General features: G+C 38.6%; 1 protein-coding gene across 5 annotated transcripts in view; it reads left to right on the forward strand.

Annotated features, from left to right (window-relative positions):
- Positions 1 to 27,909, forward strand: part of UTRN (utrophin) — a 386,987-nt gene that overhangs the window by 279,940 nt on the left and 79,138 nt on the right. For all 5 annotated transcript variants that reach the window (XM_065680488.1, XM_065680489.1, XM_065680490.1 and 2 more), the window contains 2 exons: positions 17,346 to 17,475; positions 26,371 to 26,639. In XM_065680488.1, coding sequence (XP_065536560.1) covers positions 17,346 to 17,475; positions 26,371 to 26,639 — 399 coding nt within the window. The remainder of the gene's footprint in view (positions 1 to 17,345; positions 17,476 to 26,370; positions 26,640 to 27,909) is intronic.

Below are 27,909 nucleotides of genomic sequence, written 5' to 3' on the forward strand. Positions count from 1 at the left end.
AAATTTGATTGTATGCATTTTTTTCTTCTGAGAAATTGTTTATGGTTTCAAATTCTCAAATGTTAAGGAAAAGAAATTGTTTAGTAGATGCTGGATGTATTACATGTAAAATACTTGAATTCTTTGCCTGAAGAGCTTTAGAAAAAGTTTTTCATGCTGGAGAAACAAAGTAGAGTACAGGAATTAAGTGAGTGAAAAGTAAGTTTGTCTTGTGATCTGGCTGATGTCTGTGGAACTGAGCTAACTTTACTATGCTTCATGGAAGAATGCTTTTAAATACTAGTCTCATTCACTAATTGACCCCAAATCAGTGTCACTGATATTTAAAGACTTATTTCTCATAAGCAGAAAACCACTTTGCAGTCCTCCAAAAAAAAATCAGATAATGACATTTGCAATAAAGTCCGGTGGGGCAATAAAAAAAAAAAAAAAGAAGAAAAAGAAGAAAACCCCTACACCAAACAAAACCAAACAAACCAACAAAAATCACACAAAACCAAAAAGCAAAATGAAGCACCCCCTCCACCCAGTTAACAATTTATCACTCTTACGAAATTATTTAAAACCATTACCACTCAAAAAACCAAACCAACCCCCAAACCCCAAACAGGCAACAAAGCAAACAAAATCCCCTGATTAGATTAAAATCAAATAACAAACTCAGTTGGATAGTAGGAGGGCACAACCCTGCAAATGGATGACAATTTTTGAGCATGTTTTACTTAGTGTTTTTTAAATATATGTATACTGAACGCCTTGCAATGTTTTAATCCTCATTTCTTTTTGGTAGAGTCGTAGGGTTGATTGACAGCAGGTTTTTTTTTTTTACTTATCTACTTAGATTAATTTACAGGTCCAGCTGTGTTTTCTATTCTGTTTTGATTTGGTTTTTGGATCTCTTTGAGGGTATTTGGAGTTTTGTTTGTTGGTTTGGGACTGGTTGTTTTTAATATTTTTAATGAGACATTGTTAGATCACTTATTTGAAAATGTAAAGACCTAGCAATGCTATTGTGTTGGACAAGTTTAATTAGTGGAGACAGAAGTGGAACTAAGAAAAAATACAGACTGTCGCGTGTTGTAACATACAACACGTCACAACATGTTAAATGCTCCCTGTTTGAAGAAGGAAGAGGCTAAAACTCCCAGCTGAAGTTCTGTTTGTTGTTTGTTTTCAGTGTGATTCATAATAAAGTCAACTGCTACTTAAACAAACACACACCACCCCAATGTGTTGTGTTACCTGCTGCATTGCTGCTGTGCCATAGAGTATGTGACATATTACAGTTGGGTCTTGCTTTTTAATTCGCCCTTTTACTTTTCCTCCCCCTTGATGCCATTGCCTTGTACAGTCATGAGACAGGTGTCAAGTTCTGCTTTTTCATGTTCCTGTAACTTGTGATGGCAGCTAGAACCATCTGAGGGAGGTGATTAACCAGGGGTAGACAGTCTTGTTGCCCTTAAGGTATTCCTTCCTCCGATACACTTAGAGAATTGTCTGGAGTATAATATTTCCCATCTCAAACACTGCTGCTTTTTTGCAATGGTTTTGCAGTATCTTTTCCCTTCTGAGCAGCTGTTGGAATACTAGCACACAATTCAGGGGGAGGAAATGTTGAAAAAGTGACCAAAGGCAGAGATCCAGTATAATCTGTTATAGTAACCAGCTATATAATATAAGCTTTATTTACACAGACTGTCAGTTTAGAGAGTTTTGAAAATGAGAAGCCATAGCAGAAAAGCGTAGAGCAAAAAGAGACAAGGAGGGGGGAGAAGTAGACCTTGGTGATGGAAAATAACCAAGACATGGTGCAAATTTGACAGGGGAAAAAAAATCTGGGTTGAAGTCTGATAATTTTGAGCCCTTTTTCCCCCTACTTCGAGCATCATTTGGTTGACATAACTTCTGTGGCTGGTCCTGGGGACACAGGACCTTTATTCTGAGCCAGTGTAGCTCTCCTCTGCTGAGTAGGGAGAATTCATGAGTAGAGGACAGACTTGACTGTTTAGTGATTATTCAGATGTCTTTCTAGGCCATTTGCTTCTGAATTAAAAACAGACTAAGGGTAGTAATTAGCTTTGACAGGATTCTGAAATGATTTTCAGCCCCCTCTCATGTCTGTGTACATGGATACATACACAACTGAGCCCAAAAACCAGAAGAGGAACACCAGAGTTAGTCTCAAATTGCAACTGGTCTCTAGCATTTTGCCGATTTAGTATTCAGCCGGTCTCTGGTGCCTGTGCTTCCTCCTGCAGGGGGGAATATTCCTGCCCTTACACAGCTATCAAACAGGCGATACTCCTCTGAGTCTTTTTGCAGTGATCTCACTTTTCTAATTATTTATCATTTATAGGTGATGTAGTGTAGTACAATCCATTTTGTTCAGTGATAGCAATTTGTCAGTAAGGACCCTGAAGTGCCCTTGCGCTAAGGAGGCTGACATTACAGGAATCCTCTCGCATATGAAAGATGTGGGCATGCTCACAAATGCCCATATTCATATATTGAACAAATATTCATAGTGCTACATACTGTAAAGTTGCTCTTGAGTGTCTTGAGTTTGAACTGCAATTACTGAAAATCTTTCTCAAGACCTCTGTAGTGATGTGGTAGGTACCAATTTATAGTAAAGTAGCTTGTGAGACCAAGCACTAGACTTGTCCCATTGATGGTTGTTTGAAGAAATGCAGAGGAAATTTTAATCACCCAAAATAAGCAAAAGGTGACCAGAGTTTAACTGCTCTTAACAAGGGTATAGTACCCAACTTGTTAATGATATTATCTCAGTTTGAAGCTAGAATCTTACGGCCTGATAATGCTGATAGTTCATCAGTGCTTAGTAATAATAAACGCTAAACAAATCCAAGTCTGTCTGTTGCTGGCAAGCAAAGAAAGATGTTTTTTTTTCTCTCTTAGGCTAAACAGGGAGATGGTTACTATTGCATAGTGCAGGGAAATAGTGCAAGACACTGCAGATATATGGGGTTACTAATGCTTATAGAATATTTGAGTGCTCTTGCTAAATTACATAATTATCCATTTAATATGCAGCAGCTGTTTTGTGTGTCTTGTGTCAGGCTGGAGGCATTGCATGTTAGGATGCAGAGAAAAATACTAGTGTTTTTTTGTTCTTTAACCCTCCCCCACCTTTTCTTGTGAGCATTTTCTGATATGAAAAGCAGAAGTTTTACCGGTAGCTACCCATAAAGAAGAGATGTGAATTTGACACTGACAATGTTTGCAGTATAACCTCATTTGCTGAGGTTTATGTAACTAAGTAGTAAAACTTGTCCAAAGCTATACTGTTATATGCTATGTACTGCACAGTTTCACAGTTTGAGGCTAATTAGAGTTAGCACTGAGGACACAAATTTCTTTTGCTTCTTCAAAGAAGGTAAAACTTTGATGAAGACTGTGGAAGAAATGTAACTTCTGTTCTGTAGACAGCTCTACAAAACACTTTCATCTGAAATGGAAGGATCCTTATTTTGATGATGTATTGCCTTGCTTTAAAGGTTGATTTTTAGAGACTATAATCTCTTTAAATGCCTTTGAAATAGACCCACTGCAATGCTTTATTTGGCATCGTGCAATGATGTTTTCCCATGGGGTTGCTTGTGGTTTTTTTGCCAGACAGTTTGAATTGGCACTGCATCTTTGATTTCTTAATGTCATTCTCCTTTGTATGGACACCAGTTCTTGTACATTGTGGTATAAAGGTTCTGATTTGTCCTTATGTTTCATATAAGCTGTTGTCCTGTTTCTGACAGGAGACAGTGGCAGAAGTTGGGAGTACAGGCAAAAGAAAATGGGACAAGTAGAGAGGGTTACTTCTCTTCCCACCTTCTGTCAATCAGAGGTGTACATGAATGCCCACTATGCTTATGTTGGATTACAGGATCCTTAGAGACTGTCTTCAAGAATTTGAAGCTGGGTTCTCCCCAGGAAAGGTTGTGGAGTTGAGGCGATACTGACTTCTATTCTTATTCCATATACTTATAGAATGGAGAATTGTCCTAAAAATTACTGACAGTTCATTTTCATGCTGATTCCACAGATACTATCAACTTGCTTTTGTTTCCTCCTATATAGCAAGATGCCTTCAGTTTGTATATGCTTCCAATATTAAACAAATCCTTTGTACCAATAGGAATGATATTTGGTTTCCATATGTTTCACATAGAAAGGCAGAAGGTCTCTCATTATTTCTTTTGGCATATATATCTAAAGCATCGTGGTTGGTGAACCTTTTTTTTCCTTTAAGACAACATTAAAAAAAAAAAAAATTGGTGCAGTTTACAGACACTACAAGGTTGTTTTTATAACTGAAAAAAAACCTGAAAGTAATGAAAGACAACCAGTTTTTCTGCTTTGAAGATGGAGTAATGAGGAAACTGTTGGGATCTCCTGCATTTACCATTTTGCATTTGGTTGACTTTGGTTTATGTTTTGGAGTTGGATTTTTTTAAGTGTAGTCCAGAGTTTATAGATCGTACACTAATGTTAGAAGTCTGATAGTTATTAGAAAGTTGAGCTTTTTAAAGCCATTGCATCTCATCAAGCAATTTTTAAATCGCTTTTGCCATCTAGTCACTTGTAATGAAGAGGCCTTATTAAAGTAGTCTCTATGTCCTGCTAAAGTGATTGAGACAGGAGAGGTGGTATAAATTGGTTTTGCTCTAGGTCCGGTTCTGTCCTCTTGGCTAACTGTAAAAAATATTAGTTACAGAATAATTGTGAAGTGTTTGCTACATTGCAATCTGTCACCTTTCTAGTCTGCTGAAATTAGTCAATGACAAAAGAATACCTGAATGCCTGAAAGGAATGACTGTCTGTTACACGGTTGATTTTTAAGATTTTTGTGTTGTTACAGGAATACATCTCATCAATAGTATTTCTAAAACCAGTAATAAAATCAAGAAGATTGGAAGTTTCAAATTTCTGTTCAGTTTTACTTACCTATGGGTTGCTGCTTAGGTGGTGTTAGGTGTTGGTGCCTTCCTGGAGAAGCACATCAGTACCACATAACGTGATCTTTCATAAGTGATGCAGAGAACTTGCTGGCTGTCTGACCTCAAATGTGTTTGCAGAGTGGTAATTCAAGGACTCAATGAAACCAGGTTTCATTGAGCATATTACAGTTCTATGATGCATCGGGGCACAGTGAACTATTTTACAGCTGTATGTATGTGTGAGTCTTACAAAAAAAGCCCAAACCCTGTGGACTGCATAAACAATATGTAGATGACATTTTTTACTTCAGTTTGTTTTGTGCCTTGGCCTAGTGTTCAAGGATATTTCACTTTTGGCGTGCTGTTATTTAGATCTGATCTAAAATGGAGGGTTTGATCATCTGTAATTGTTAAACACAAGCGTGTGTGTTAACATCACAACTTGCTGGTTGATACCTTTAGCATGAATTGTGTAATCATAGAATAGTTTATGTTGGAAGGAACCTCGAAGATCATCTAGTTCCGACTCTCCTGCCACAGGCAGGTTCACCTTCCACTAGACCAGGTTGCTCAAAGACCCCTCCTGCCTGGCCTTGAACATTTCCTGGGATGAGGCAGCCACAGCTCCTCTGGGCAACCTGTTTTAGTGCCTCACCACCCTCACAATAAAGATTTTTTCCTAATATCTAATCTAAATCTACCCTCCGTCAGCTTAAAGCCATTCCTCCTTGTCCTATCCTTACATGCAGTTGCAAAAAGTCTCTCTCCAGCTTTCCTTCAGGCCCGCTTTAGGTACTGGAAGGCTGTTCTGAGGTCTCCCTGTATCCTTCTCTTCTCCAGGCTGAACAAGCCCAACTCTCAAACAGTAATCTTCCTCTTCCAGAAAAATCCAAAGCAGAAGTTCCATGTTCATTTGTCTTTCTGACCTGCAAACCTAGTTATGACTTTCCTCAGGGTAGGATTTTTTTAAAAACAAAAAGTCTCATCTTTCAAAGTTGTTGATATAGTATGGCTCTTGTGTTTCCATAGTAAAGGTTGGTGGGATTAATTTTCCTTCACCAAAAGCACATTGTAGTCCTTTGATGTAAAACTTAATGTGTATTTACAGGCAGTTTGGCACCTGGAAATTGCTTCCATTGCTAGCAGGTTGATTACTGCTGTTGTGTAATAGCTTTTTCTATTCTTTTTTGTTCATTTGTGTGGTCTTATCCAAGCCATCAACTCTAATGATTATCATGGCTTTTTTTTTAGCTGTTTTATTACAGTGGGTTTAGACCAAAATATGCTCAGTTAAGTTAGAAACAGTCTGGATGAACAAAAGAAGCATTGTATTCTAGCAGGTTTTGTTCTGTTTTGTTTGTATGATAATTTTTTTTTTTCCCCAATCAAGACCTAGAGCACATAAACCAAAACAACCTGCAGATTGGTGGCTTTTTAACAGTCCTGGTAAATACTGTCATTGATAAGAGATAAAGTTTAGCTATAAACATAGAGCTCAGTCTTAGTACAGCAAAATGGAAAGTAAGAACTTAACATTGAAGAATTGCTTTCTTGAAGAAGGAAAAAAGGCCCAACAAAGCCAGTTCAGTGGACATGTGCTACATGTTTAATAAACCCATCATGACAGGGTTCCACTAACCTTTTTTGAGAAAGCCAGAATGGCTATAATTCTGAGGATTTTAGAAGTTCATTCAGTGGGGAATTTGTGTTAACACAGAAAGATCTCTGTCTTTTCAGATAACTTTTGTGTAAAGAGCAGTAATAATATAGTCTTAGAAAATCTGTTTTGGAGATAATGTCTTTGGCAACTGCTCAGGAATTCACAGTGTGGGTTTGTTTTTTTATGGTATGGGCTTGGTTGTGTTTCTTCAATGTAGTTAGTTCCAAATCATATTAAGTAAAAAATAAAAATAATAATAAAAAAATGATGTGAGCACTCCATGCTTTCCGGTGCCTAAGACTGTGCTCTGCTGAGCCTTCCAAACTTCTCAGGAAAACCAAAGCTTGTTTATCATTGACCTAGAAACACAAATACCAAAGTTGAATTCTGGTGGGCTAGGAAATATGAAATCCAGTTACGTAAGATTGTTGAAAGACATTAATGAACTTCATTATGCCTGATTTTTTTGTAACCTTTGGTCAATTAAGCAGTGTCTCTCTTCTTCTCTAGTTGGATTTAGATCCTGTAGTATCTCTAGGGAATACAAGACTTAGAACAGTTCTTCCTTCAGAAAAGACTACATAAGTTTTTGGCAAATCATTAACTGTGTGAAAAGCAATTTTCATTTTATGCTTTAGGAAAAATTGTAGCCTTGTACTCTTTAATTCAAGAATAACTTTCAATGTCTTTTCTTATGAAATCTGTATGAAAATTAGGTTTACCTCTGCAAGTACAACGTAGTATTGGATTCTTTCCTGGTGCACAAAGGAGTCCTTTCAAAGTCTGTGAAAGGTTATGGGGAGTGAAAACTTTCCAAACAGACTTCAAAATGTCCATTTCTGGTTTTAAAATGTTGTTAGAAGAAAATGACCTTGCTGTTTTTGAGCTACTTTAACAAGTTCAGAAGGAAGTCAGTTAACCTTTCTTAAGGCGTCACTATATAAATTCATAGACATAGTTTGAGATTGTCAGTTTATTAGCTTTTAAGATGCTAGTAACAGTTCATATTTCATGTCAGTAAGTCTCATCAGTAGGTGCTAAAGCATACTTTCCATCCTCTTTCTGTTTGGCTGTACTACTGTGAAAAACTCTTGAGAATTAGATATAGATGCTCATTTCATGTAATTCATATCTGTTAATGTATATACAGAGGTGGGTGATATTTTGGTGAATACCCATGAGCACATACACTCATCCATAAACCAGAGTGGGAAGGAAAATTATCAAGGGACAAAGAGTCTCAGTGAAGAAATACCCCTATTTCTGGCCTGAGGCATCTTTTTTGATAAATCAAAGCAAAAGTCTTAAGAAGGCTAACATTTATTTGCCTCTGGTAAAAAAACTCAATATAAATAGTCTAATTCTCTCTTTTACCCACATCCCTGATCTTATATTCCTTTCAGTTTAGTTTCCCTGTGCATGTAGGCAAAAAAGGAATTTACCTTGGAGGTGACTTCTAGGTCTGCTCTCACGTTGAACCATTGTAGTTACCATCCTATCTGAACGGTCTGTATTGCCACTAAAGCAACAGTGGTAAATGCTAAATTGAGAGACAACTTAGAAAAATGCAGCCTTTGCCACCCAGTTGTCTTTGGTCGTTTTTGAGAAGTCTTTTGCAAGTGATGTAGAATAAAATTCCAAAACTTAAAATTCTGTTGAGGTTCTTCTGTTTGAAGAAAAAATACTCCTCCAGCTTTCAGGTCTGTGCCTGTATGAACCTCACTTATGTGGATGCAGGGGCATATCTGTGCTCTCTCCATCCTTGGTGGAAAAGCATGGGAACTTCTAGGTGTCCATTTGAGCATGATAAGACCACTGGCTGCCAAAAGAAATTGTGGCTGCTCCATCTTAGGAAGTGTTCAAGCCCAGGTTGGAGTGGGTTTTGAGCAACCTGATCTAGCGGAAGGTGTCCCTGCCCATGGCAGGGGAGTTGGAACTAGATGATCCTTAAGGTCCCTTCCAAACCAAGCCATTCTGTAATTCTATGATGATTCTATGATATACTCAGTATATATTTGTTATAGAGGCAAACAGCTTCCTCTTTTTTTCCGCTCTTTTGCCTTCCTTTCCTTATTCTGGTGTTGGTCACTGTCACCGATTATCACAACATGTAGGATTGGGTCCCATGTGCTGCATGCATCTCTGTATCCCCAAGTATTAATGATTTTATTAGGCACCATTTTTCTCCATTATTTCTCTTGCCACATAGATTAAGTATGAAGCAATAAAAGGTAAATGTGTACTGAGGAAGCAGGAGTGCTTGCTCCAGGCCCAAACTGCACAGGGGCCTCAAGCATCCACTGTAGCTCATGGGGGAAAGAAGGAGGCCGTTAACCCAGGAAGCTGGGAACTAGTAACAAAAAAAAAAAAACCAAAAAAAAAAAAACCAAAAAACAAACGACAAAAAAAGGAGGAAGAGGACAATTAAAAGCAAGGGGCTTCCTACTAAATCTGTTGTCCCCACCCAGAACCACTTTACAATTCTGCAGGGGGCTAACAAGGAAAAACACTCGCACCAGAAACAACAACTGATGCACTGGTAAAGAAGATCTCTACTGGTGCTGCCAGGAAAAAGTGGCAGGTCATAGTGGTAGGGGACTACTTTGAAAGGAACAGAGGCGCACCCATCCGTCGGCCTGACCCAGTCTCAAGGGAGGTGTGTTGCCTACCTGGGGCACGGATCAGGGATGTTGCAGAGAGGCTGCCTGCTCTAGTAAGTCCCACTGACTATTACCCACTTCTAGTGATCCATGTGGGTGATAGTGATATAGATAGCAGTAGCCCAGAGAACATGAAGAAGGGCTACAGAGCCCTGGGAGAGGTGGTCAGGGGCTCCAGAGCTCAGATTGTCTTTTCATCAGTTCTCCAGGATAAAGGGGAGGACCTTAAAAAGGCTAGGAGGATTGGCCAGGTTAATAAATGGTTAGAACAGTGGTGCCATAGTCAGGGGTTTGGGTATCTAGAACATGGGACTCAATTTAGTAGGCCAGGTCTACGGGAAGCTGGTGGAGCTGGTCTGACAAGGGGAAGAGTGGTTGTGGTAGGAGGCTTGCCAGGCTGGTCATGAAAGCTTTAAACTAGATGTGTTGGGAAAGGGGGGCATCATTCCCTCTCAACACTCCCAGTCAGTTGCCAGCACTTATAATAAATGCTCGGAGCAATGCAGAGATATTCCAGCCACTCCAGCCAATGAGCCAGCTTCATTTGGAGCTCAGCTCAGATGCCTCTATACAAATGCCCATAGTATGGGGAACAAACAAGAGGAATTAGAGATGTGTGCATGCTTACGGGGATATGATATAATAGGCATCACAGAAACATGGTGGGATGGCTCCTATGACTGGAGTGTTGGAATGGAAGGTTACAGGCTCTTTAGAAAAGACAGGCCTGGCAGTCGGGGAGGGGAAGTTGCTATTTATGTTAGGGATAGGCTGGAGAGTATGGAACCACCCTGATATCTGTTGGAGGGACAGTAGAGCCTGGCACAAGCAATCCAGGAGGTTCCTCGACTGTGTGGAAGACAACTTCCTTCTGCAAGTAATAGAAGAGCCAAGAAGGAGAGGTGCCATGCTTGACCTCACACTAGGAAGGGCTGGTTGGAAATGTGACGCTCCAGGGCAGCCTTGGATGCAGAGATCAAGAGATGGTCGAATTCAAGATCCTCAGGACAGTGAGAAGAGTGTGCAGCAAGATCACTGCCCTGGGCTTCAAGAGTGCAGACTTTGGCCTCTTCAGGAACCTGCTTAACAAGGTTCCATGGGAAATAGCCTTGGAGGGCAGCAGGGCCCAAGACTGTTGGTTGATATTCAAGGATCACCTGCTCCAATCTCAGGAGTGCTGCATCCCAACTAGAAGGAAGTGAAGCAGAAGGGCCTGGAGACCTCCTTGGATGGATAATGAGCTGCTGAGTAAACTTCAAAGGGAAAAAGAGGCTTATAAAAGGTGGAAGCAAGGACAGGCAGCCTGGGAAGAATACAGGGATGTTGTCTGGGAAGCTAGGGACCAGGTTAGGAAGGCTAAGGCCCAGTTAGAATTAAACGTGGCTAGGGATGTTAAGGATAACAGGAAGGGTTATAATAGGTACGTAGCGAATAAAAGACAGACTAGGGACAATGTAGGCATCCTCTGGAAGCTATCAGGAGAACTGGCTACACAGGATTTTAAGAAAGCTGAGGTTCTGAATGACTTCTTTGCCTCGGTCTTCCCTGGCAAATGCCCTGACCTCTCCACTCAAGTCTTGGAAGGCAGATGCAGGGACTGTAAGAATGAAGACCTTGGGCCCACTGTAGGAGAGGATCTGGTCTGAGACCATCTTAAGAACCTGAAAGCGCACAAATCCATGGGACCTGATGAAATCCATCCACACGTCCTGAAGGGGTTGGCGAATGAAGTTGCTAAGCCACTGGCCATCATATTTGAAAAATCATGGCAGTCAGGTGAAGTTCCCGATGACTGGAAAAAGGGAAATATAACCCCCATTTTCAAGAAGGGGAAAGTGGATGACCCAGGAAATTACAGACCAGTCAGTCTCACCTCTGTGCCTGGCAAAGTCTTGGAGGAGATTCTCCTGGACAGCATGCTAAGGCCCATGAAGAACAACAAGGTGCTTGGTGACAGCCAGCATGGCTTCACTAAGGGGAAATCCTGCCTGACCAATTTGGTGACCTTCTATGATGGGGCTAATGAACTGATGGACGGGGTAGAGCAGTTGATGTCACCTAACTGGACTTGTGCAGAGCGTTTGATACTGTCCCACACAACATCCTTGTCTCTAAATTGGAGAGACATCAGTTTGATAGGTGGACCACTCGGTGGATAAAGAACTGGCTGGATGGCTGCACACAAAGAGTTGTGGTCAATGGCTCGATGTCCGGCTGGAGACCGGTAACGAGTGGTGTCCCTCAGGGATTGGTGTTGGGACTGGTCTTGTTCAACATCTTCATCGCTGACATGGACAGTGGGATTGAGTGCGCCCTCAGCAAGTTTGCCGATGACACCAAGCTGTGTGGTTTGGTTGACACCCTGGAGGGAAGGAATGCCATCCAGAGGGACCTTGATACATTTGTGAGGTGGGCTGATGCCAATCTTATGAAGTTTAACCATGACCAGTGCAAGGTCCTACACTTGGGTCAGAGCAATCCCAGGCATAGCTACAGATTGGGCAAAGAAGAGATTCAGAGCAGCCCTCTGGAGAAGGACTTGGGGGTGCTGGTCGATGAGAAAATTAACATGAGCCGGCTTCAGTGTGCACTCACAGCCCAGAAAGCCAACCGTATCCTGGGCTGCATCAAAAGGAGTGTGACCAGCAGGTTGAAGGAGGTGATCCTGCCCCTCTACTCTGCTCTTGTGAGACCTCACCTGGAGTATTGTGTGCAGTTCTGGTGTCCTCAACATAAAAAGGACATGGAACTGCTGGAACAAGTCCAGAGGAGGGCCACGAGGATGATTAGGGGACCTCGTAGCAGCCTTCCATTATCTGAAGGGCGCCTACAAGGATGCTGAGGAGGGACTCTTCATTAGAGACTGTAGTGATAGGACAAGGGGTGATGGGTTAAAACTTAAACAGGGGAAGTTTAGATTAGATATAAGGAGGAAGTTCTTTACTGTGAGGGTGGTTAGGCACTAGAATGGGTTGCCCAGGGAAGTTGTGAATGCTCCATCCCTGGCAGTGTTCAAGGCCAGGTTGGACAGAGCCTTGGGTGGGATGGTTCAGTGTGAAGTGTCCCTGCCCATGGCAGGGGGGTTGGAACTTGATGATCTTGAGGTCCTTTCCAACCCTAACTATTCTGTGATCTCAAATATTTCTCTTTATTTGAATATATTCTGTATCAGCTGGGGTAGATACATTACAAAGCTGACTTTCATAGAGAGATGAGTCCAGAGACCAGAATACTTATTTTTGAAATTTTATGCATATATGTTATATTAAATAGTGTTTGTCATGAATGAGCAGCTTTTAAACATGTTACACTTCTATTCTTTCTAGTTGTTTCTTTAATGATGCAGGCAGTCGGTAGAAACTTTGTCACAACCTTGATCTCTGACCTTTATAAAAAAATCCCTCTTTTCAATTCTTCAAGTTTTCTCAATCATCCATCCTCATTCTATTATATACAGCAGATGATTTTAAAAATTTTATTTGTGTGTATAAAAGTAACAGTTTTCCAAGCACCAGGTGCAGAATAAAGATGACTAAATAATTGCTACAGGAGTTGCTGGTTGGCACATAAAGCTACAATGTGATAAACTGATATGAGTTTCAATAATGCTCATCTTTACTTCCGTGAAAGAGTGCATAATAAGAACTGATTTAAATATGTTCTGGTTTTAAGAAACATCCCATGTGTCTTCTTTGAAATTAGCTTTGCCTTCATCTCTTGGAACTATTAAGCTGATCTGCTCCTTGAATTATTCTATACAAGCCTGTGCAATTCAAAAGAGAAAAAAAAGGCTGTAAATCAACATTGCATAATTTTGGAAGCCCACTTACTATGCCTGAAAGTAATTTTAAGATGCAATTGAAGGAAATAGGTGCTTACAGGATACAGTAAACAGTGTAAATAATTCATGAATACCAAAAGTTTCTCTAGCTTTCTAATTCGTCAGGAGTGAAAAAGGCTTTAGCTGCAAAGCATTTCCAACACATTTTGGAAGGCCTTGGTTGAGGCAAATCCCTAGTCTATAAATTCACATGCTAAGTTAAAAAATGTTAGCTTGTGAGAAGTTAGTTTTTATATTAGAAATCATAAGCATCTCCACTGACGAGAGGGCAAATGGTTTAGATTAACTTTGTCTAACAGAATAAATGGTATATAATTTCCAAAGTTATAATGGGAAAAATACATGCTTCACAGTTACTAAAAGAGGAACAAATAGATATGGAGTGTAAATAATTGGCTAACGGTTGTAAATCAGGGAGCTAACACTTTTTTGTTCTCTCCCTTGAGAGAAGGATTATGTTAGTGGGGCCCTGGGTTGCTCTGCCATAGTCAATTAACTTGAAGGATGTCCCTCATAACTGCAAAATGAATTCTGTGATGCTGTTCATAGTTGTTGCTTTGTTTGATGATGAATAAAACATTTCAAGAGTGTAGTTTTGTGAGCTCTTGTCCATCTACCAGTGGAAGAATTCTTTCCAGTCTCAGAGGAGGATTTTTTTAATTATTCTTGGCTGGTGTTATTTAAGGTCAGCTCTGAAAACTGTTTGTGTTGACACTGCATCAGCTTTTAGATTTTAGGTTTCCAGGGTTTCCCCCTTCTTTTATAAGAATCAATAATGTCTAAAATTAGTGTTGGCTTCTCCAGGAATCTAAAAATCCATGTCCTGGCTTATTTGCGAATGGAAATGCTGGAAGCGTAGATGTTGCATATGGTAGTCTGTCACCTGTTGGATTACTGATGGAGGTGAAGCTTGTATTTTAAACCATTACCCAATTTAGAATTGTAGTATAAATATGGTGGTATGAATTACTGCCAAAGTTACGTACAACCCGTTTTTGTATGACCAATATGGCCTTAAAATATCATTGTACTTTTATAAAGTAGCATCATGTGGGAAAAAATAATTATCTCTGTGCTCAGTGTTCACGTTTTCATTTTGTCTTCTCATCTGCATGCCCAGCAGGGCTCAAATAAATACTAGCATTCATGAGTTTACCTTATTAATAGGCAGTTTCAGTGACAAGTTTTGAGATGCCCCTCAAGTCTTTTGCCATACTATCACTTATTATTTATTTAATCTATGCCAAAACTCTAGTATTAACATTCTCCCCTAATTTTCTCCTTGAAAAGTATAGCTAGCTACAGGGAAAGAATTCTCTCTCTAGCAAAGCGTGCTATGCTCAAAGCTCTGCAAATGTTTTAACGATTTTCGTCCTTAATGACAAAAAAAGGTGTGCACCCATTCTGAGTGGCATTGGGGAGGTATCTTGCAAAACTAAATAAAACACCAAAATACATGATTGCATTTCTTATTATATACAAATCTGTAATAATCAAACTCAGTATTGCAGCTTGTACATTCTTTTCTGGGTTTTTATGACTTTTAGTCTGTAGTGTTCTTGTAGATGTGATTTTTTTCCAATGCAATCTTTTCTTCAGTTCACTCAAGACAGATGATATTTGAGCTCAAGATTAGATTTATAAGTAAGTTTCTTTTTTGTTCTGTTTCAGAGAGGTTTGCCTGGAAGGACAGGAGGGTATTGATATATTTGGTTATTCTTACAGCATGTACTCTCATAGCTGTTTTTGTTTACTGGCAGAAAGAGACAGAGAAATAGATTGAATTTTGCTAAGAAACAAAGAATAAAGTTATGCAAGTCTGAGTGGATGTTCCAGAAATTATTTTTGCCTCTGTGGCATAAGAAAAAAAATATATATAAAGCATAATGTAGAAAGTCTATGGTATGCTCAAAATACTCTTATTTACTACTAAATCATTTCAGTATTATGATTTCATGTGCAAGATTTCTTTTGTTCTGAAAGACTTCTTTTGTCAGGATGCATTAATAAAGAATGCCATGGATGACTTAGGGTTGATGAGGGGCCAAAGTCTTAAAATCTTTGTTTGTCAGCCTCAATTTGAACAACGTCAGTGGCAGAGATATAGAGAATTAAATACAAGGTCTCTTAGGTCAAACTTGATAGAAGTTTTAGTGAGGGTGATCAGGAGAAACTGATGAACACACTATGGGAAGGTAGACAGGAGAGGGGAAAAAAGAAGTAATTCTAGAAAGATTTCCTACTTCACACTGAAGTTATTAATCCCCTCTGTTTCTGGCAACATCTTTGATATTCAAGATTTTGTTTGTATTTTAATGGTACATCCAAACAGACTTTACTAACCAAAAGTCTTTAAAATGGGTAATTTTGGAGCCTTAATTGCCCAGTAGTGATAGTGGCTTCCTGTCCTCCTACTGCCCTGAGACAGATTCCTGTAGAGAGAATGTTTTCCTGATTTGTAAATTACGAATGATTTTGAAGAGTCTTCTTCTGACGTGTGCTGTGTGAAATTAAAATATTAATACATACTGTGCTGATATGAAAGGATTCTTTAGGAATGTTGCTTTTACAATACTCCAGTTTCTGTAAAAAAAAAAAAAAATTGTTTTTACAAAGCAGGGCTTGGTTTTAAATTGCATTTTTTGTTTCTTATTAAACATAGTATATACTGAGTCCTACATAGAATAGGGCTTAGTTGATTTATTTTTATTATTGCTATATAAAACATGTACAGAGAACACTATTCTGAAAAGGGTGGGTTGTTTTTTTTTTTTGTATAAAAAAGGTTACTGAAGATACGACTTTATAATGCAAGTTCCTAAATATAATAGAGGCTAGTGTATTTTCAGTGAGTAGTTTATGTTGGTTTTGTTTTTTTTTTTTATTTAATTTGGAGCAGAATTAAAGTGAGAAGGAAAGGAAGGATTTGGGAAGTTAAGGAGAATAAAGAAATAAAGCAGGGGAGAAGGTGGGGGGGATAACATCTTGCCTCCTGCTAAGCTGAAGTCAAGAGGTAGGTGGGTTTTGTGTTTGTGGCAGTAAGAGACAATACGGGTGAGAGAGAGAAAGTAGCATTTGTGACACATTCGTAGTAACTTTTCCCACAGTTTTCTGCAGTGGAAATCAGTCATTTTGTTATATAATGTTGTGAACACTGACTAACTGCTTTTCTTAAGCTGGAATGATGCCTGAGCAGATTGTGTTAGCAAAATAACCCTTGATTTTGTAACGAGATCTAAAAAAAATTATTGGAAAAATTAAGTATATAATTTTAATAATATTTAAAATACCTTCCTTTGTGTTCCTGTTCGCAGGGGGCAATACAAAGTAACGATGCAAAACAGCTTCTTCTAGGTGGGACAGATTTAAACTTTAAAAAAACTGAATGGAAGAAGATGGCCTGTAGGAAGCATTACAGCCTACTACCTATGAATGTTTGTTTTTAAAAAGGGTGGCTACACTTAATCCTTTAAAAAAAGTCATAATTGCTGGAGAAAAAGAAAACCTGAAATTAATTTCAAAATTTCAAATACTATGAAAATATCTTTTATATATTTATCTATTTATATATATATAAGGCTCAATTGTTTCTGCATAATAAGGCTCAAAACATTTTTGTCTAACTTGAAGGATTTTTTTTTTATTTTTTTTTTTGCAAATCATTATCATCATAAAAGTTCTGGTTATGTATCTTCTAAGTTTTACAAATATTAATAAATAGAAGACACAAATAAGATGAAATGTTTTCGAAGGAATGTACTTTTGCAGTTATTTCTGGCAGTTGTAAAATTATCTTCTGTAGATTCAGTAGATGAAATTTTATGTTATTGCAGTTACCAAGAAAGAAAAAAGTGTGTTGTCATAATCTAGGATATATTAGCAGTCCTGTTCATAGCAATAAACCCTTTAATTTTACTTTTTCTTTTTTTTTTTTTTTTTAGAAGTTAAATATAGTAGTTTCTGTTTTGTGTTTTTGAAACCTACCATCACCGTCTTTCTTGTGTTGAGTTCTTCAAGTCAATTCTGTGGAAATTACCCTTCTAGCCTTAATTTGTTGCCATTTCTGTTTTGTAAAATTTACATTTCATCTTGCATTCTAAATGACATGTTGGTTATTACTCACTCACTAGACAGGTCTGGTCAGAGAGGTGAAAACAGAGAAAATGGTATAGTATCTGTTGTTTACAAGATCAAGTTACAAATGGCATTCTTCTTTTCCTTCCCGAAAGGCACTGAGGCGTGAACTGAAGGATAAAGAGCAAACCATTCTCAATGCTGTGGACCAGGCACGAGTTTTCCTTGCTGATCAACCAATTGAAGGGCCTGAGGAACCAAGAAGGAGCTTGCATTCCAAAACAGGTCAGAAAATACTTACTTTTGGAAATGGTCAAAATGAGAGAAAAAGGACTTACATGTCTCTAGTACATATCTGATATCCTGATTATTTGGTTAGACTTCTGAATGTTCCAAATCACATCTTGATTGCTTTTATTTCAATGATTTAGCCTCAAAACGTATACTCTGCTTTACATGAACTCACATTTTAATGGAAGAAATAGAAAAATCTGAATTTCCTTTTCCAATTTTTTGATTCAAAGCACGAAAGTCATTCGTTCTGTCTTTTCCTTTTTCTTAACAGGATAACATATGCACCTTAAGTGTAATCAGACTAGTAGTTGAAGGATGCACATACAAATACATATTTTTCCCCCACCCCCATAACCAAAAAAAAAGAGAAATATACCAAATATCTGCATAATTAACCCCTAGAATTATATGTCTGATATAAGCTACAGCATTATAAAATCTTACTTTCAATTATGTAAGAATTGTTCTTGGTAAAGGTAGTAATCTATTTTTACAAAAATATCAGTTGCTGTAAGATATGAATAATTTACTGTTCTCTATAATTTGCAAAATCACAGTATAGCTGCTTGTATCAGGAGTTAGGGCTTTTTTTTTTCCCCATACATCTTTCTATAAACCTCCATAGCAAACTTTTAAAGTTTCTTCAATGGAAACTACTGATCTTTCCTGCATCTGTACTTTCTATTACTTCCGTGCAAATGTGGTTTCATATTCCCTAATTCAGCTTTGTAGATAAAGTTTGAATAGCTGCTGATTAAAGCAAATGAATCATTTTCCCCTGTGATTAGTTCTTGTACCTTAGCTGCTATAATGTATCTTACTACTTCCTTTTTGAACTCCAGACTCTAGAAAAAATGATTTGTCTTTACTCTCAGACTTACTTGATAGGTCGCATTTCTAATGTTTTGGTCTAAATCACAAGCAACCCTGCAGTTGAAAAATAAGCAATGCTTGGTTTATATTTTCTCATTTTTTCACACAAAGGTTTGAAGTCACAGATTCTCCTCTCAGAAGCCATAGAACAACCCAACACAAATTATGCCAATCCATGAAATGTTACCAGTGTAAAATCTTAATTTTCTAGCAGGGGTTGGTATAAGTGATTGAGTCAGAACTTATTTTCCTCTTCGTTGTTCACACTCAGTAGTTCCATAGACTCTTGTTTTGAGCATGTGGTGTGTGGGTTAGTACGCGCTACCAGCCAAACTTGCACTCATCCATCCCCTCACTCCCTCAGTGGGACAGAGGCAGAAGATAGGAAGAAAAGGACTGAGAAAGCTCATGGGTCAAGATGGAGACACATGTAGATCTATTACAAACTACTGTTGTGGACCAGACAGATTTAGCTTGGGGAAAATAAACTGTTTATTGACATTTAAAATAAATATTTAATTATTGGTTCAATGGTGAGAATCAAAAAGAAAACACAAAACCCGTATCTTTCCTCTCCTCTTTCCTAGGCTCAACTTGCCTCCTTTATTCCCGTCTCCTTTTCTCCTTCCCTCCTTGTTATGAAGACAGGTCTTGCTCAGCTTCTTCAACAGGGCAGCAAATGGTGTGGGAAGGTGGTGGGTCTACAGGCAGCCTAGAGGTTTCTCTCTGCTGCTCTCTTCTCCTCATCTCTTCTGGATTCTCCCTGTGAGGTATCTGCCATGGAGCTGCTGCTCGTTCTCCTTGGCCTTTGGTGTTCCCTCTGCTCTTTCTCCTTTTTGTTCCCCCCTATTCTCTCTCTGGTGCTTTCTGCTGTATCATGAATACATTCCCTAAGGTGCCACCAGTGTGGCTGAGGGCCTCAGGTGTGCCCTGTCAGCAGGAGCTGGCCATCCCCAGCACCCCAATTGCTGGCAGCCCCAGCCTCCCCTCACAGAGACCCTGTGCACAGCACGTAGTGGTACACAGCACTGTATGGTCATGATCTGAACATGGGTTTGGCTGCTTCTAACATGCAAGTAACAAAACCTTTTTCTTTTAAGTCATAATCACATTAATTGGCAAATCACTGTTTCTTGAGGTTATTTCTTACCCTGTGTAATGGCAGGGGTGTTTAGGGGAGAAGGTTTTCTAACCTGCAGAGGGGAAAGTTGTAAATGTTTTTTTTCTGTTTTCTTCAACCTATCTCTCACCATCCACTAATTTATTTATTTTTTCTTTACGCCCCTTGCACTGTTGCAGGGACAAGGAATGAGAAAGATTTAGGAGAAAACTGATTAGAATCAGTTTTGAACTTGACTCATCAGGACGTGTTTCAAGGACCTGTGCATACATACATTCATTGTCCCTTCCACAGAGAATATTAGTTATAGGATGTCTTATGATAACCCATTAGCAGGAACATTATAGATAATAATTTCAAATATATCACAGGAATGTAAAATCAGGTTATGAACAAGCCTTGTTTTTTTGATTCCCATCTTGGCTTTAGGCCCCTGTGTTGTCATCCTACTGTACCCTGTAGTAAATGGTGCATTCAATCACAGTTCTTTAGCTTTCAGGAAATGTCCTTCTAAGTTAAGTTTATCTCCCGTCTGTTCTTTCTTCTGATTCTGTTTTGCCATGTTTCCATAGGAATAAAAGTGAAAAAGTGAGCTTCACACTCTTCTTGCCTGTGAGCTGCTTCAGTAGCTGATTGGAACTCATTGATAAATGAGCAGGCCAGCTGCTGAATTTTATAGATGTTCAGAATAAGGAAATTGGAAATGCTTGCGTTTTTAGCTTTCTTGTCACATGTCCATGATATAGGACAAAATTTAGATTTAAAAATTTAAATTATAATTCTCTACGGAATAGTTATATTTGGCTTCTTAGATCCTTATACTGTTGGTAAGGTTACAGGCCATGGGAAACATAAAGGAAAGGAGAAATAATATTTTCTATCTCCAAGGTCCTACAGACTGATGATACGGCTTTGCTGAAATTCTGTCCTTAAAATTCCACTGCTGCGGTGAGGAAGTGGAGATTTTTTTATTTATTTTTTTTTTTTAGAAGATAACATAAACTAACATCCTAGCATATTACCATAGGTCACCACACTGATTCTCACTGCAATAGTGATTGTTTCCAGGAGTCTGCAGTATTGTCAAAGTCCTTCAGTAGCTTCTAGTTTTCTTACACCAATCAGTTTCCTAGCTTTGAAATCTGCTGTTTGGTAGCAAAGGTTGTTGTCATAAACACATAATTTAAAATCAAGCATTTGCCATCTGTTATCTCTTCTTAATTGAAAGTGTAGGAAGCCCCATAAATAACATCTGTGTTATAGGAGAAATATATTAGTAGGTATCAATGAATTACATGCATATACTTACCGTAAGGTTGTAGACAACATATTCACCTCTTTCAGACATAAATAAAAGTCAAACTTATTTGTTTCCCACCACTGAGCAAGTTCAGGTAAATTCTCTGCCATAATTTTTCCTCTTAGCAAGGAAAATCAAACTGGAAATAGGCAATTTACTGTTTTCTAATGTATATAGCAGCCAATAATTCTGTTTTCAAACACTTGTGTCTGTTCATAAGCTATTGTGTAAAACTAGCTATTACACACACCTGGAATAGCTTTTTGTTCTCTGCTATGCAGCTGAGCTGAACTTTTAACAGCTGAGTATTGGAAACAGGATGGCCTGAGGCCATAGTGGTCAATTTTATTATTGTTGTGGTTTTGTTTGATTTCTTTCTTTTTTTTTAACCATGAAGACCTCAGGATATAAGCAGAGTTATATTAATTCCTGAACTGTATGCTCTGTTATGGTCCAGTTTTAGCTGAAATACTAGGATGCTTCCCAGGTAGAAACCGTGTTCTTGAAGTTTAACTATTGCCTTGTTTTAAAGACTCTAGAAACCAGTAAAGATGTGTCTGCAAGAGGATTTTCAGTTATGCTGCTAGCAATGCAGATGACTGAGGGATGCCAAAGGTTAGGATGTTGCTTGAAGGAAAATTCCTTTCTTATACTGTAGAGCAAACATAGTTCTAAAACACTGTAAATGAGCCTCAAGAAAGCAAATCGGAAATTGCAGAATATTAAACAAGAAGTGTATAAAGAGAAAACATGCTGAGGAAACTTCCTTAGGAAGTTCAAAAAATTTCAGAACATGGATGTTTCAAAGACCTGTTTTGTTGTTATAGGATGCTATCAAGTCAGGGAGCCCTACCTTTTATGCTGCCTGGCTATTTTCTGGTTTTATATTATTTTGGAATAAAATAGATGCCTTTGTTTTGCTCTGAAATGCTGTTAGTGGATGTATATCTGTCTCCAACAGCCTTGCTGAAGAGCTACCTGCCTTCCGTTCTGTGCCAGGAAAAAGTCTTTGTTGATCTTTGGAAGAAATAAAAGGCTTGTCACAATCTGCAGCCACAGTGCTTTGGAAACATAGGATTAATTCCTTGCTTGGCTAGAGTAACTGCGATACAGTGCTGATAGCCTTCTTTCCACTAGTATTCTCTCTTCAACAGGAATTGGAAGAAGACATAGTAGCTTGGTAATGCTATAACAGTACTGTTATATTTGGATTTTTCTGGTTTTGTGGCAGGAGCACAGTAAAACTGAGTTTTATGTTTCTGGAGTAACACAAATGTTGGTTGGGCTTCCATTAAACAAAAGTATTGTGAATTCATTTTGGATCACACCGTTTGTTACAAAATGGTGGCTTGATTTTAGTGAGAAGTATTCTATGTGTTTTGATTATATTGACAAATTACATTGACTATGTTGGATAAATGCACGGTTCTCAGGATTGCTGTAATCTTTTGGGGTTTTCTGGAGATAGATGCTATGGGACAGCTTAATTATCTCTTTTAACTTGAAGTTATTTTCTCTTTGTTTCATCCTTCCATGTCTTCCCCACCAGCATCCACTGGGAAATCAACAACCATTATTGAAGGATATGTATATTTGCTAGCATTTTTCTCATTTGTCTTTATCTGGAGCCCATACTTCGGGCCTTTTCCAGTATTCATCATACATGAGGTTAACAGCTTTCATTTTCTATGCTTTCATGATTCTATCTTCTGCAGACTAAAGGTAATCTGTCTTTTATCCTTCAGCGACTCTCCTCATTCACTATTTGTTTTATTATGCCTCTCTAGTTTGAAGAATGTTCAGGTTTCATAGAAGAAAACCTGAATGGATAAAGATAAAAATGACTGTGCTTTTTCTTTGCTTTAACTACATATGCAATAGATATTTGAATAGGAGAAAAAGGTGACATACTTTGTTATGCTTGCATGGTTGGGTTCTTGGAATCTGACTAATTGCTACATTTCCACAAAAAAGAAGTTGCTGCTAGTTCTTTAAGCTTCCTATTCCTATCCCATCAGAACTAAGTTTTCTGTCCAGATTATTAGAAATCCAGAGAATGCTTTTGCTGGAGTGATGCTAAAGACTTCATTCAGTGATAGTACTGCTTTTGGTTCTTCTGCTTAGGAGTCTGACAGGGTGCCATTGTGTCTGTTCAAATGCTCTGAAAGTTTTCATAATGGTTACAGTGCTGTGTCACCCATTGTTTTTTGCTGCAAAGCTTGACTGAACCACAGAAGACACAGTGTTTGACATAATGGGAGAGGGAGTAGGCATGAAATTGGGTCCAGTTCTAGTATATTTTATTCAGAGTATAGCAAAAGCGAAAGGAAATTAATGCAATTTTGGCAAGATGGAGGGAGATCACTAGTTGAAATCCACATAATGAAGATCAAGCACAGTTGCTTAGAATCAAATCTGCTGGAACCAGGAATAGTTTGAGATCTAAAATAATTTCTTAATGCAAGGAGAATTTTCTTTACCGATAACTTTCCTGGCTAAGTATTCTCCAAATATGTAAGCTTGTGAGGAAGCTATGTGCTTAAAATTCAGGCTTGAAAGTTTCCCATCCATGGCACTCTGTCTCTGATAGAGACACAGAAAAGCTTTTGGTGTTTTCATTATTTTGTTTGTGAAAAAAGAAAAAAGCTTAGTAAAATCAAGTTTTGCCCATGACAGAGGCAGACTCTGTTTTTCTGTTCTTTCTCCCTGACTGCAAGGTCGGATAACATCTTTCCTCTCTGGTAAACAGATAGTCCAGTGAATACAGGCTTTTCTTACTTTCCGAGCAGCTGCTGAAGTGGAGATAATGTAATAAGTACCATTAAAAAAATAAAAAAAAATAAAAAAAAAAAAAGAAAAAGAATAAAGAAAGAGGGGGGTATAAGAAAAGTTGATCTTTGGGAAGACTTTATATTAAGTGGGGATGAAAAAGCAACAACCACTGTGTAGCCTTTTTTCACACTGCCACTGTGTGTCATGACAGACTGGTGAAACAAGTTCCAAACTTATAGAAGAAAATTCTCACTGTAATTTTTTGTGGCTTACAATTCTGTGCTATAAAGCCAGTGTCTTGGAGAATGTGTTTTCTACTTGGAAAAAAAGTAATGTGCTGCTCCTTAATAGGTTGAGTTGTCGTGATGGAAAACATGAAGGTTATACAAGATGTATTTCTGAAATTAATAGATGCTGAATGGTATTAGAGCTCATAAAAATGTGTGCATAGCTCTTTTTCCCTAGTAAATGTCTTTTTAGGTCACGTTTACAAGCACTTACAAGGCTTTTATAAAATAAAGCAGTCTCACAGTGAATTAGTATTTTTCAAATAAAATATGTGCCATGTACCCTTTACAATGACACTGATCTGACAAATGGTTTGGGTTCCAGTTCTGTTGGGATACTTTTATCACCCCTGTCAGTCTGTCTTTTCCTTTCCCAAAATATGTGGCCAGCTTGTCAGGAGTAAAGCTGATTTGTTTTAAGTGTCCACACAAGTAAAGCCAGGCTGTTGTTCCCCTCTTCTATTCCCATTTATTACTACAGCCACTTTTTTTCTTAGTGCTTCCACTGGGACAAGCAGCACTTATTGAATCTGTTGTGTCAGTACCTTTATAGATAACCAAAAAAGTTTTGCAAAATTTTCAGCTCTTACTGAAGCTTTCAGTATGTTCCTTGTCAAGTGACAAGGACGATCAAGTGACTGATCATTTTAAATAACCTGCTAATAGTCTAGTTTAGAACTGTTAAGCCCTTGTGGCTCTGGTAACAGATGATGTAAGCACATGATGTTGGATAAAAATGGTAGGTTGAAGCTTTGCATATATGTAACTTCTACTTCAGTTTCTGGGTATAATGTCTCCTGTATTCACATGGTTGAGATGCCAACAAAGGAGGCTTTCCCCCTGGGTCTGCAATTTTCTTTTGCCTTTCAATGAAGCTCAGTATTCCATTCCCTTTTGTAACGCATTCCAGTGCTAGGTACTCCATTAATCCTCATTTAAAGTCCTGCAGTTCTTACACCTGAGGCCTGGTTGTCCTCAACTTATAGCTATATCATTGGATACCTCAACCTCAGTCTTTGCCATTTGCTGCAGCTTGCCTCATGGTCCCTTTGAAGGGACTGTAGTGGATTCTCATTCATTCGTTAGTGGTATATTGTCAGCCATGTGTAATTCCAAAATTGCTTCCAGTAGCAATTTCTTTGATATCTTTACATAAGCGATTTTGTAGCTGTTGGTTTTTTTTAAACAGTTTTTTTCTGAAAGGGAGTTTTGTTTAGAACCTAAGCATTATTTCTTTTCCTTTTTCTAAGCAAAGCTTGGGCTAAAGATCATACCAGAACTGTGTTGTCCTATGATATAGTTTATTCTACTGCGAATTGCTGGAATTCCAGAGACAAAGTATAATTTATCAGAGCGTATCTCTGGTTTTCATCCTTATTTTGGTCTGTCAGTATTGCAAATTGTGGGTTACTGCCATGTCTCTATATCCCAGAGCTACATATATAATTTATGTCCCTTCACATGTACTTAAGCATTGCAGGTTAGTTGTGAGGAGGTTGTTTTTTTTGTTTGTTTGGATATTTTTTTCCTCTCAGAGGGCATCTGATTGTGTTGCTGAATACTCTCTTAGTATTTGTAGTATAGCATGCATCAAGATTAATACGGGCCAACTTTTTTTAAAAATGTATAGAGCTGGTGGACAGAAACTGGTTTTGATCTGAACAACTCCCTGTTACTTTTACATCTGGGAAGAATGTGCCTGCCCTTCTCAGCAACAAATTGAGCATATTCTGATGGTTTTTTGGTGGGGTTCTTTTAAAGTCTTGCAGGGACTGGAGATTTAAATATAAACAATTAACTGAAATAATCAGTATCATCTCCTATGACTACATCCTGGGGCTGTGTGTATGCCCACTTTGCTTAACAAGAATGGGATTTCTGTGGTTGCTGTGTTGCATGGGATTTAGACACATAAGCCTGAAGTTTGTGAGAAAGCGTGCACCGTAAGCTTGGCTCTTTTTCACTCAAAAGGTTCACTAAACATTTTTAGATTAGCTAAACCTATTTAAACCAGCCTTTTAGGACTTTGGTGTTAACATGAAAAGGTGGATGTGCTGCAGAACCACTCACCACATAGTACTCAGTACACGTAAGCTTTTGCTAGTACGAGACATCCTGATGGTAGGGTGAAAGGTGGTGGTAAGTGATCCAGAGCAAACTACTTTTCTTCTTTCTACATGAAATGGTGTCCAGATTCTCTATTGCAGTTTCCAGTAGGGAAGAGTGACCTTCCTTTTCCTCCCCTTTTGCCTTCAAAAGTGACAAACCAGCCTTTGCTTTGCAGATACCATAATACATGCAAGGAGGAATAGTTTCGTGATTTCTGCTCAAGCTTTATTTTGTCATTAGGAGTGATTAAAGTTTATTTCAGTTATGGCAAGGTACTCTGTCTTCTACCTTGTACCTGCTGAAATAAATGATCAGTTAACACTGCACTTGCTATCTTGAGTATGTACCTCAGGAGCACTGTCTGAGCACTGAATAGGCACAAATAGAGCAGAAATAAACAGTGTAACTTTTCTTTCGCTCTGCAGAGTTGACCCCTGAGGAGAAAGCTATGAGGATTGCCAAAGCTATGCGTAAGCAGTCATCGGAGGTAAAAGAGAAATGGGAGAACCTAAATGCCAATGCCACTATCTGGCAGAAACAAGTGGACAAAGCATTAGAAAAACTGAAAGACCTGCAGTGTGCCATGGATGATCTTGACGCTGATTTGAAGGAAGCTGAAAACGTGAGGAATGGCTGGAAACCCGTGGGAGACTTGCTCATAGATTCATTACCAGACCACATTGAGAAAACTACAGTAAGTGTGGAATTCCTGGGAAATATTTTGCCTATGTGAGAGTCAGACCCCTACATTCTACTACCCCTAGTTATGTTACCTATGTACACATTGTACACTTAAATTCTCATGTGCAGGTTATAGTGCTTAAGTGATTGCATAAGCACATGTGATCGGCAAGCTATAGAAGTGTGCAGAATATAACATTCATCAAATGAAAAAGATTGTGTTCTAGGATTTAAATATTTTCTTTCTAGAAATACTATCTAATCCATAGATAGGGTATGGGTGTGTTTGGAGCTTTGCCCAAGCACTGGATTATGATTGAGCTGAATCAGTTATCATTCCAGCAGTTGACAGTAGGCTCCCCTCCTTTTTGTAACGGTGAGCTGTCAGATCTGTTTGGCCATCATGTATAGCTTTCTTCTTAGAAAACATTGGGAGCTTTTTCAGTCATAAGGAAGTATACACATGGTTTTAGTTTCTGTTCCTTAACTTTCACAGACTTCACGCATCTATTGTCTATTTTAGCTTGTGTGAGTGAAAATTTACATTTGCCTTTACTTGAATCTGGCTTCTCTTCAGGATTATTTCAAAGGGAAGAACACACATTACTACTATATTTTAGTGGGCATACCAGGTCTTGCAGCCAGGGTTCCAGGCCACCCATGCAGGGCTCAGCACACCAAGACATGGCTGCTCATGGTGGGTAGCAGTTGTCCCCTGCTTAGCTGCATGGGTTGGGTAGGGACCCAGTAATGCAGAGTTCCCCAAAGGAGGAATAACCTCTGATAACTAACATTGTCCAGGAGGGCTGACTGGAAACAGTCATAGTGCTTGGGGGAATGCCTGAGTATCAGGGATTCCAGGAGAACATGTGGGTATGCATATATAAGTAGAGAAAGTTGCTGTTTCAGGCAAATTTAGCAGTTACCACCAAGCTTCTGTTTCACAAATGCAACTTTTCACTTTTTAATCTCAAGAATGAATATAGCAAAACATTAGAGGACCCCCGGGGTCATGTACTTGACCGTCTATGTCTTCAGCATGGGACACTGGAGTTAAAAGAATGAAGAGCTGTGGGCTGCAAGCAGTTTTCTGCAAATACTCTTTCTATGTATACACAGCCTGTGGACTTGTGAAATTAACGCACGTCTGTGTTATTTCACGTATATCAATATAAGCATCCTCATTCTCCGAATTTTGTTGTTACATTCAGGTTTAATGGAACCAAAATCTTAAAAACAGTCAGAGCTGACTTATATCCAGACTGCTGTTGATCTGAGAAGCA

The sequence above is a fragment of the Lathamus discolor genome, chromosome 5 (genome assembly GCF_037157495.1).
Source record: "Lathamus discolor isolate bLatDis1 chromosome 5, bLatDis1.hap1, whole genome shotgun sequence".
Classification (NCBI taxonomy): Eukaryota; Metazoa; Chordata; class Aves; order Psittaciformes; family Psittacidae; genus Lathamus; species Lathamus discolor.